The sequence below is a fragment of the Gadus morhua genome, chromosome 10 (assembly GCF_902167405.1).
Source record: "Gadus morhua chromosome 10, gadMor3.0, whole genome shotgun sequence".
Classification (NCBI taxonomy): domain Eukaryota; kingdom Metazoa; phylum Chordata; class Actinopteri; order Gadiformes; family Gadidae; genus Gadus; species Gadus morhua.
This window is the reverse complement of record NC_044057.1, coordinates 19698753-19710125: the sequence shown is the minus strand read 5'-3', so window position 1 is coordinate 19710125 and position 11373 is coordinate 19698753. Positions and strand designations below refer to the sequence as shown.

Sequence of the window (11373 nt, the reverse complement as noted above, 5' to 3'; positions counted from 1 at the left end):
AGGAATGGTCTGGGGGCCAGGACCACACCCACCCGTCGGACACAGACGATGAGGTCATCGCCCTGGTGAGGTCATCGCCGGGCTGGGAGAGACAGATCCATGTGCTTTATTTAACATTCAACGTACAGGGTGCTGGGGTGACCGTGGGGACGGGCCTACCACGTCTGGTTAATACATTCAGTCTCCTTACTCTCCCAGTCTCCCGGCAGATACAGGGCTCTGGACGACTGTCTGAGGAACGGAGCCGACAACGTGTCCATCAAGTGTGGCGACGTCATTCACCTGCAGCATGTTGACAGCCAAGGCCTGTGGTGGGTCTTACAGCGTGTTAGATGTGTGTAGAAACACACAAACACAACCAAGAGTTGTGACCTTCATGTCCTCTTTGACCTTGACTCGTCTTTGGTTACCGCTCATTGGTTCAGAGACTCTGCCGACATGTCAAATGTCTCTATTTGGCTTTAAAATAGAGCTGTAAAACACTTTCATACATTTTGCCGGTCCTCAATGCATTATTTATCCCCTCCCCTTTTATGGTAAGAAGACTGTCATTCTGCTCATTTTGGCTCCCCCCCCTCCCCTCCAGGCTGGTTAAGAACCTGAGCCGACGTCAGGAGGGCGTGGTCCCTTCGTCCAGCCTCCAGCTGATTCTGGGACACAGCAATCGAGGTCACTCCTCCAGACCTGGAGGTAAGGATATGTCCTTGCCCCCTTAGTTTCTTTAACCTGGAACTTTACATTAAAGAGGGCAGCTATACTTCTTGTAGAAAGATGTTGAGAGCGTTTGAAGGAATCAAATGCGGTGAATGCAGGGGAATGCCTACTTCGCAAAACTTAGTTATATCTGGACTTTTCTCACCTCTAAGAGTTTGTAATTTGTAAAAGTGTGAAGAAGAAAGCAATGCGGACAAACGGACATGCGTGGGATAAAACGATGAATATCAAGATGGCCTTGATATGTTAAGATGTATTTCTGAAATCTGAATTCTGATTTCCCATCTTCAAGGAAACCCCACTGGTTTTAACTAACAGAACATTCAGTTACCAAACCAAAACCCTGTTGAGTATTAAACAAGTTCATCTGCAAAGAAATTCTTCGGTACAAAAATAACCGGCTTCTTTTGAAGTGTGCTGCCCGCTGTAGTCGTTAACTTCATATATTTCAGAGATGGTTTGTAATGTAAATGTGTGCACTCCTCTGCAGACCCAGGGAATCTGAAGGTCAGGAAGCTCAGCTCTCCATAAAAGCAGAAAAGAAAAGCACAGAATAAACCTGCGGTGATATTGATCTTATGGACACATGCCGGACAGACTGAACCACAGATGTCTGGTAAATCAATATCGACTAACTTTTCTCCTCCCGACTTTGGCTGATGACTGTACCCAGGTCGCTTCCATCATTAAAGAGAATACCCAAGGACTCTGTATGGATTAAAAAAACACGTTCAAGTAGATACTTTTTTTAATAATCCTTTTTCCTTTGAGGACCCTTTTGAATGTTGAATGTTCACCATATTTTGGACAGAAAGTGAAAAACCGGGGCGTCAGCACAAATGCAACAGGACTTTAATCGCCTTTTGAAGAATAAGCCCCTTTTCTGGATGCTCCCGTTTTCGGTCTGGAAAAACACTTTGAGACGGTTTAGATTAACGGACACTGTAGACCCCCGGGGCCACTGTGGCCGAACTGTGACCCCCTTTCTTCGTTAGGACTGGACAACAATCCAATCAAAAATAACTTCCAACAAATAAATTAATTTGTGTGTCATTGCTTGTGTTGAGCATGCCACGGCGTCTATCAAGTGGATACAAACAGGCTTTGTGTCAAAGTGTTTCTTTTAAAAAAAGAAAGTCATTTTTAACATGAACTTTTGTTTTTTAATAACATGTCTTTGATTTCTTACATTTTTCATTTTTTTTTCTCTCAAGGCACTTTCTACCACGCTCCCTAAGAGTTAGATTGCCAAACTGTGCCGTGCCATAATGCCTCTTTTTAAATCACCGCTTGTGTGAAGTCTCTGTCTCTGTCTCTGTCTCTCTTTCTCTCTGTCTATCTCCTTTCTGCTCTCTCATTTCTCCTCTCTCTGTCTCTCCGTCTCACTCACACTCTCTCTTCCTCTTTCTCTTGCTCCTCCTGTTTCAACTTGACCTTGCACATATTCAACAAGGCACTTTAAACAAAGGTACGAAACAAAAGGAGCACATGTGTGCGTGAGTGTGTGTCGAATGATGACCCTGTTCCCCGCGTGGCTTCAGGAAGCACAGAGCTGTATATCCCTCCCCAGTGTCCTTCTCGTTGATGCTGTCATTTCTGTCATGTCCCCTGCCTGGGATGCATAATGTTTCATTACTGGAAGACAGGTGAGACGCACTGGTGGCACTTGACGGGCCGCTGGTGACAGCCTCAGACGAATCATAGGAGGAGGATGATGAAGACGGACAGGAAAGCGATTCCACGGCGCGGTGGAGTGTGTGTTTAAGCGTGTGCACACGTGTTACGTTAGAGATAGGGGCGGATCCCAGCACAGGGAAACACACACACTGTCATCCTCCCCTGGATTGCATGTGGTCCCTGTTGGCTTCTCCTGCCTGTCAGTCCCGACTACACAGGGGAGAAGAGGTAGAATTCGAGCAGAGAGAGCGAGCGAAAGAGGGCGGGGTAGTGGTGAGTATAATGCTGTCAGTGTGTAAGCTCTCTATGGATTGTTTACTCTTCCCCCATTACAGCACATTTAAACCTGGATGCCCATTAAACAACGGGATCGTACTGCAAATACCAAATGCACCACACTGAGTCTTGCGCTTAATTAAATATTGATTGCAGACTTGTATGAATTTACCACATCCAATTGGGCCCCCAGTCGGGGGGGCCCGCCTTTGATATGCAACGTTTGATGTGGAAATGAGCCAGGAAGCCGGCGATGGGGGACGCATTGTGCTACACCCTGTGTTGTTTCATTATATATTTCGCTGTCACTGTGTTTCTGCACAGTGTGGGGCATCCATGTAGTGTGTCTCAATGCAACCCCGTCTCTCTCTGTAAGGTAATGAAGGCAAGAGGCTCAACCCTCTTCTCCCCCCGCCCCCCCCCACACCTCCCAAGCTTTTTCATTTCTTGTTCGGTGCCGAGGGGGGGGCTGGGGGAGTCCTCACAGGACAGGTTTTTGTCAGAACTAATATCAATCCAAAAATGCTGCAGACTTTGCACTTATTTCCGCATATTGGAAACTGAATATTTGCTTGAATTATTGTGTGTGTGTGTGTGTGTGTGTGTGCGTGTGTGCTCCATGACAAGCCTAGTGTTTGCTTGTTGCTGCTGAACCTTTCTGTTTAAACCGCATGGCAGCTGTAGAACAGAGCAGTATTGTCAATTCATCCAGTCCTCCTTGACTGGTGATCTTATGATTAGCTCCCATATTGTACAAACGTTTAACTATTTATTCACATCGCTATGGTTTGTTTTCATGATGTAAAAACATGCCACCCTGAACAGAAAGGAAAGTATTTATTAAAAAAGCTGTGCCGTTTTTATTTTCATGGCTGGTTTCGACAATCCAAACCTTATTTATCTTGAATGAAACATCTTTTATGGTCTCATGTATTGTTATTTAGATTGGCTGCAGTGTGACATGTGTTCACATGATCTCGTCATAGCACCCATGGCCTGCACAGATAGGCTCTAATCTAAGAAGAATCAGAGCTGCAAAAATAAATGAAAAAAGATGAATGGAATACTTATGTCATATTTTAATATCTAGATATTTCAGGCCAAATTTCCAACACATATTTCCAAATGTTTCTTTTTTTGTGTTCTGATTTATCGAACTGAGGTTTAGGGGAATTGGCTGATAATGTAGTCCTGTTCAAAGTCTTAAAGGCCCCTATTTTACCCCCAGGTGTGAGGCAGATTAGCCATTAAAAGCTATCCCCTAGACTGCACTCTAACACCCAGATATGATGGATAGATCGACCAACAGGTAGGCTATCTGTACATCTGGGTGGACCTCTCACGTGTGATGTCACTAGAGCTTAGGTTGTGAAATGGCTTGAAGTGGCTAATCAAGATCACACCTGGATGTAAAATAGGGGACCTTTATTATTTCTCTCCTTTACAGATGACATGTCGTAAAGCATTATGCGGCCAGCAGATGGCAGTATTGCTACAACATGACAATATGAACGCTGTTGAACTACTGAAGATACATTTTGTATGAAACCTATTATACATCCAGGATGTCTAAAATAATCGACACATACTGGATAGACAGAATGGGAAAATGTGGTTAAACGTGCACTTTTTGTGAATTTAACCTGCAATTTCTATAGGGTGTTTCTAACCCAATCATGCATTTCTACATTATCTTCTAAAATCAATCACAATCACATCAACAAAATATATAGTAAGCAATCCCCTTTATTAATGATTGACAACTGCTGTGTATGTCTACCAAAATAAAAATAAAAAGTAACGACTTTTGAATGTTTAAACCAATTGCCAAACTGCATTAAGCAAGGACATGTTTCTTTCGGTTCCCTCTGCAGTCTTATCGCCTCCTACCTAAAACACCCAGGGGGTGAGTTCAGTCAGGGGTCTGGCTTGTCCGTTTCGTCCGGCCCCAGGTCCAGCATGCGGGTGTGGGACTTCATGACCCTGCGTATCCAGCGGTAATAGTGGGACACGCGCGTGTACACGCCGTACTTCCCCTTCATGGCGCACTCCTCGCCCCAGCTCACGATGCCCGTCAGGAACCAGGTGTCGTGGTAGCGGTTGGTGTGCGGCCCACCGCTGTCGCCCTGGCAGGAGTCCTTGGCCTTGTCTTCGTAGCCGGCGCAGAACATGTAGCGCGTGATCCTGGACGAGCTGCTGTCCTTGCAGTCGGCCCGCTCCGTGAAGGGCAGCTCCACCTTCTTCAGGGTGGAGGACGTGGCCCCCTGGAAGCGTAGCCGGCCCCAGCCGCTGACTGTGCCGGGGGAGCAGTCCTTCACCAGGGTCTCCGCGAAGGCCTTGGGCCCCAGGCAGATGGGCACCACCATGGGGGAGAAGCGGATGGAGCTCTGCAGGCGGAGCAGGGCGATGTCATGGTTGTACAGGCTGACGCTGGCGTTGTAGTGGGGGTGGAAGAACTCCTCCCGCACCTCCAGGTCCTGCTCACTGCCCTCCTCAATGTCAATGTTGTGCTCCCCTGTATGGGGGGACAACGGAATGATGCCCAGTTGATCCAGTAATGTATATTTACACTGTTATTCACATTATTACATTATGTCATATTTTCTTATAGTGCTTAGTTATGTAGCATCTTATCATAGCTATCGATACGGGGATTGGGTAAACCTAGAGATTGTTGGTGCTTTGCACTTGGTTCTATGGACATCCTCATTGTACCGACAGCGATATATTGTTTGACTTTCATATGACAAATGTACTTAATTTAAGTTGCGTTGGATATAACACTGTCTACAACACGTTTGATTATTTAATGTCTCGTTTGAGTTGATCTCGGGTTGTTTGGGTCATCCTCCTTTCCCCTTTCCTAGCTGCAACTAATGCATACACCCACCCCAACCCCCATACACAGTGTATCATATATCCTCCGTCTGACCTGATCAGTGATGCTGGCTCTCTTCAGATGAAATGTGTATTGCTGTTAATCTGCTGTTTTTAACATTTGCAATTGCAAGTCTCTTGCTTGGCCCCAGTATGTACTATTACTCCATGATCCGAGCTCCATGGTTCTCTCCCAGCAGTACCTGCCCTGACGAAGAAGTCCTGGCCGCCCTCCACCAGGCAGTGGGCGGCAGTGATGACCCACAGCTCGCTGAGGATGGAGCCCCCGCAGAACAGCAGACCGCTGGGACGGTGGATCAACCCCACCTGGGCAAAGGAGCAGGAGGAACAGGTCATTCGTCATAGGTACAACATGGTCAAGGCTCTCTGCACAAACGACTTATTTATCCGAATGGATTACCAGATGTTTGGTTTTCCAGACATTTCCATTAACAAGCAATGCAGGGTTGGGGTATCTCACGAAGGGAAACCACCCTGTAGACGGTGGGGATCAGGGTTGGAACTAGACTATCCTGAGCCCCCCCAGCCACAATGGGATCCCTTCCGCCTCCTACCTGCCACGGGATCTCCCCGGGGCTGACGTCCAGCCCGCCGACGATGCGCTTGGAGTCCTCGTGCTCCTCCAGGTCTGCCAAGAACGCCCAAGGTCCCGTCCTGGAGCGGGTCAGCATGGGGGCGCTGTCGGCGCCGGTGGGCCGCGCGGACGCAGACGGGGCTGCGGAGGGGGTGTCGGGGGCAGCGCTGCTGCCTGTGGTGGTGTTGGTGGTGGTCTGGTTCTGCGTCAGGGTGGCGTTCAGCAGCGAGAGAGACCGCCTCGACATGTCGCTGATCACCGTCATCACGTCCCGGCCGCAGGGGTAGTCGCCTGGGAAGCGAGGATTTTTTTTTTTTTTTTCAGATACATGTCGGTTCAGGCGCTGGTATCGGTCGCTGGTGTCGGCCACCTTGCTCAAGGGTGTCGCCAATTAGACTGCGCATGCTCGGGTTCTAAGACAGGCCCTGTTGACTGGGAGTCAAACACCATCACCGCTAGATTATCCTGCCTTCCCCTAAAGACATGCGATAGGAAAATCAACGGGCGTCCTTTGGTGGTGGATTGAGTCCGCTAGATGTGATACCTTCTGGTAAACAGTCCAGTCCGTCCTCAGAGAGCTTGAACCCATCGGCGCAGGAGCATCTGGTGCCAGCGTCTCCCACTGACTCACAGAAGTGCCAGCAGTCGCCGTTGTTTACGTCACACCTTTTGCGTGTGGCTGAGAACCAAACAGACAAGCAAACCCTTGGTTAAAGGCCAATAGTGACATAAGCCCACCCCAAACAAGTGGTGTTCTATTTTATTATCAGTCCAACTGGTCAAGATAAGGCAGGGTAAGTCAGCGATATTACAAAATAATTATTGATATATTTATATGTCCCTTTTTGGTTTGGTGAACTGTATGGAGGCATTGGAGGGACGAGGTTGGTTGAACTCGACCGATGAGTCATGTTAAAGTCCCCACATCCAACAGATCAACATCATTGTAGGCCTATTTGGTGAATGACTCATCTCTAGCGTTGGGGGGGGGGGGGGGACTTATAGTCTGTATTTCTGGGTCATCATTTCAATCACGACACGTGTATCTCACCGATCTCACAATGGCTGCCGGTGAAGTTGGGGGGGCAGGTACAGGTGAAGGAGCCGAGGAGGTCTTTACACACACCCAGGTTCTGACACGGCTCCGGGCTGCACTGGTCGCCGTCTGAGGTCCACACACACACACGCACACAGCTAATACATTGCGTCAATAACATTTATTAACTAAATAACAAATATTCCAGAAACTATAGCAAAACATGCATTGTGTCATTGTTTAGCTGGTAAATGATGAAACACATTTCCTACCTATATACCCAGCCCAAAACTCCATCTGAAACATAGAAGAGTAAAGGCTTTAAACACTGCATCGTTCATTAGATTTCATTAGATCATTAGATTTGTATTGCCCTTCATCAAAGGCCCGCGAGGGAGGGATCCACCGATCAAGGAATGGTTAGGAGCAACATGGATAAGTAACACATAATGGTAGCAGAAGACAACTGGGAAGCAAAAATTATGTCAAATTATTAGAGTTGTGTTAAGTTGGGTAATCAAAGTCTTTAAAGATATACACCTTAACTTATCCACATTATTTTACAGGTCCCATGGGATGCTACTTTATGAATGCTTTTATGTAGCTTTTAGTTGTCCCTACTTGAAGACGTTAGTGATTTAGCCGTGGTGCAGAATTACAGCCACTACCAGCCAGTCCCACAATGAGCTTTCCACAAACGTGGCATTTTTTAGTGGCGGGTCAAGGTGGAGGGTGGGGGTGTGGCCCTGAGCAGCTTGCGGCCACGGTACCATGCGCTCGTATTTACAATAAAATAAAAATCCAAATCAGCGCGTCTGACCTTTGTATTTTCAAAGGCAGAGCAGGATAGCTAGTGCTCGTTTTACACTTAACACCATTTCTAGCTAATAACGCCATTTCTAGCTACAATAGGCAGGCTAGAGGAACTCATATTAATGTTAGAAGACATTAATATGACACTCAAAAAGTGAAATTTTCATGCCATGGGACCTTTTAACGAACACGTAAGTGACTCACGAAGAACGTACCGTCTTGAGGTCGTCCTCAAACACCTCCCTGGCCTCCTCCAGGACACATCGCTCCTCCAGACACTCCCTCTCCAGGTCTCCTTCCATGAACTCCTCGAATATCCCCGAGTTGTGGCGTCGCTGCCTCCGAAGGACACTGTCGGCGGCCCGGCCCGACAGGAATACCAGGCCTGGGTCCGGAGCCTGGGGAGCCGGGGCTGTCGTATTGGGCATACAGATTTATAAACCGTCTGTCATACAGTCATTGGCTATAGTCATCTTATTGTTATATCATATTCTGGATACTTCCTTCTGACAATTTTTTTTCTACACAAGCGATGTAGGCTAAAACAACTATTATATAGAAATGAAATAGGCTATTATCCTTTTTGTTAGCTCTTTGTAGCCTACATGGGAGGCGGGGATATTTTATATATTTGTATTTAAATGTTGAGTCAATATTTTTTTCTCGAGCAAAAAGGTATTAGGCCTACTCGAGTTATGTCAATCCACTGAACTACAACCGTAGAAGCAGTCAAGAAGTAAACGATCAAAATAATACAGTAGGCACTACATCATTGATGGTATAGAAGAGGGTCTATAAATAATGATTCATTTGGACAAGAATAAGCATTTCACATGTTAAGTATCAATTAGCCCACGACCCCTAGTAAGAGGACAACATAAAAAAGTACCAACCCAGTCTCACGGAAATACGTGTCACTATCACGTCATTTAATCTATTCATTCGTGATCTGGGACACGTCATTTAAAATGTTCGTGCCAAAAAAACACAAATTTCATGGCAACATCCACTCGCGACACTGAGGCATCGACGCGGACTTTAATTCACATAGCCTACAAATAAACAAGACAATAGATAAAGTAAACATTAAGACATAGGCCTACAATTCCAAAAAGAACAGATGAAGCAGCTACCTTTTTTCCTTCGCAGTTTGCCTGTAGCGCATCTGTATTAAATATATTCGTGAATTGTCACTATTTCTCAGGATCAAAGGTGAACGTAGAAACGGGTGGCCAAAAGCTGTCATACTGTTAGTTTTCCCGGACAATCTTTTTTTGTCTTTGTGTTGAAAAATCTTGAAACCAATGAGAAAAATAAACAATAGCCTAAATTATCTGTAGGCCTAGGGACATTTGGTACCTGAGTTTGAAATTTGTGCTTTTTGGCACGAAAACATTGAAATGAACTGTCCCAGATCACGAATTAATAGATAAATTAAATGACGTGACAATATCACGTATTTCCGTGTGACTGGGTTGAAAATATATATACCTGCAGATCCGATGTCATTTAACAGCAACAAACTGCATAGCAGCGAAATAAGTAGTCCAACCGGAGCCATGCTGTGGTCTGCCAAGGCGATCGATTCACACATCGAGATCCGGCACCTAATTACACTATTGGAGACACACTCCAAATACAACCCTTTTTAAGTATGCGATAGGGAATGCCACGCTGTTTCCCTAGTTTACAAGCTACAGGTTGGCCCCACCAACCTGTACACATTCTGTTTGTGTGCTTAGGTCAACAAACAGAATATTGAGCAAAGGCCAAAAGTGCAGGACAATACGGGCACTGCCGCAAGTTCACCACCAGAGGACGCTCGTACACTTCACAGCGATATACAGAAGCTACACATTTAATTATGGAAGTACACGTTCATACTTAATAAGGCCTACTGTTAACTTATACCATTATAGTCCTACTTTTTATGATTACTGTTTGCCACAATAGATTCGATGTTATATTTTATTATTTTTAATTTACTGGGCTTTTAGGGTTGAGTTGGCTCAGCTTGCAATCGACAATGGCTCATAATGAACACATGCTACCAACTCCCATTTGATCAGATTGAAACGTCCTGCATCTAATCCTGGGTTGTTTCCATCTCGCTTTTCCTCAGTGGGTTGTTGGGGCGCTCATCGACATGGAATAAATCAATATCCAAACTAATGCAGCGGTCAAGGCTGAAGCGATGTTCGAGCTCACTCGGTCTTCCGGGCCTTTTAAAGGCATCTGTCCATGGTTCAATTCAGCTGTCTCGTGTGTGGTTTGGCCTAACAAAGAACCTGAGCCTCGTCCCGCCCCCGTGGGACTCCCGGGGCTGCTCAAGTGGAGGTAAAAATTGATCGGAGACATTTAATATTTCGTTAAATCATTACATGGCTAAATAATTCACGCTTGAGTAATTAACACTGCCTCCTCACTATCGGATAGTTTCAATCATGGCCCTCTGGCGAGACTATAAATATAACAAAGATATCAAACCAATGCATTTGCTCAATAATGATAAACAGCCCTAACCAAGAGTTAAGTATTAAACCAGTTGTTTCTCTTACAGCTTTACCTGTTATTTCTTCAAGGCCCAGGTAACCTAATCTTTAGTATCCTATATTGTGCCTTTTTTTTCCCAATTTGAACCCGCACATACAAAAACACGTCTCAGTAATTTGAATTATTTGATAATATTTCCAATGGGCTGTGTTGATAGAGCAAAACATTATAACTGCTCACATTTTAGAATACCCAATTTACTCCCTGTCTATCCCTCTCTCATACCTCTCTGTCTTCCATTCATGTTGGCTAATTGATGGATACCATATCCTTAGTAGGAAATATACCATTTGTCACTGGCCTCTGTATGCTAATTGATGCTGGCGTTTAATGGTGCAAACAAACGATAGAAGGAAAACAGCAGTCCTGTCATAGTCCAAAGAAGGCAAACTTTTTAACAGCTGACAGATGGTAGTTCATCTTTTTATTGTCTGTTACATCAAAGCCAGCCAGTACCAGGAATAAAACATCAGCCGAATGACTCTTTTGTTTGGTTTTTGATTTTTTTAATATTGAGCTATTTTTTAGTTCCCCAGTTCTAGTTTCTTCTTAGTAAGGCATTGGTGTCTCAACTCAGCCAGATTAGTGTGGAAAACATCAAATCCTACATTATACCATTGTGGAGTGTTTGTGGATGATGGCTTGTTTCAGCTGACCTGAGTCAGATGGATTGGACGCTTGGGCTAGGTGAGGCTGTACACCTGTTGTGCATTGAGCAATCAATGTGCACTAGTGAACGCCATCACCCCAAACACACTCAGGGAAAGATCTCCTGCCTGGCAACATGGAGCACCAGGTCATGTATCAATGTCTGCAAACCTTACAATAAACC

General features: G+C 45.5%; 2 protein-coding genes across 2 annotated transcripts in view; one reads left to right on the top strand and one right to left on the bottom strand.

The window, feature by feature from the left end:
• mcf2a (MCF.2 cell line derived transforming sequence a) overlaps positions 1-3537 on the top strand; it is a 27484-nt gene extending 23947 nt beyond the window's left edge. Inside the window, exons 27-30 of the mRNA XM_030367613.1 lie at positions 1-65; positions 199-311; positions 587-690; positions 1205-3537. The exon at positions 1-65 is cut by the window's left edge and continues 45 nt beyond it. Coding sequence (XP_030223473.1) covers positions 1-65; positions 199-311; positions 587-690; positions 1205-1245 — 323 coding nt within the window. The 3' untranslated portion in view covers positions 1246-3537. The remainder of the gene's footprint in view (positions 66-198; positions 312-586; positions 691-1204) is intronic.
• A 540-nt stretch (positions 3538-4077) lies between these two features.
• f9a (coagulation factor IXa) lies at positions 4078-9740 on the bottom strand. Its single transcript, XM_030367612.1, has 8 exons — positions 9480-9740; positions 8204-8400; positions 7448-7472; positions 7191-7304; positions 6684-6818; positions 6120-6430; positions 5748-5871; positions 4078-5182 (listed from the first exon to the last, which is right to left on the bottom strand). The coding sequence occupies exons 1-8, from the start codon at positions 9580-9582 to the stop codon at positions 4584-4586; spliced, it is 1608 nt and encodes a 535-aa protein (XP_030223472.1). The 5' UTR covers positions 9583-9740; the 3' UTR covers positions 4078-4583.
• Between the last annotated feature and the right edge of the window lie 1633 nt (positions 9741-11373).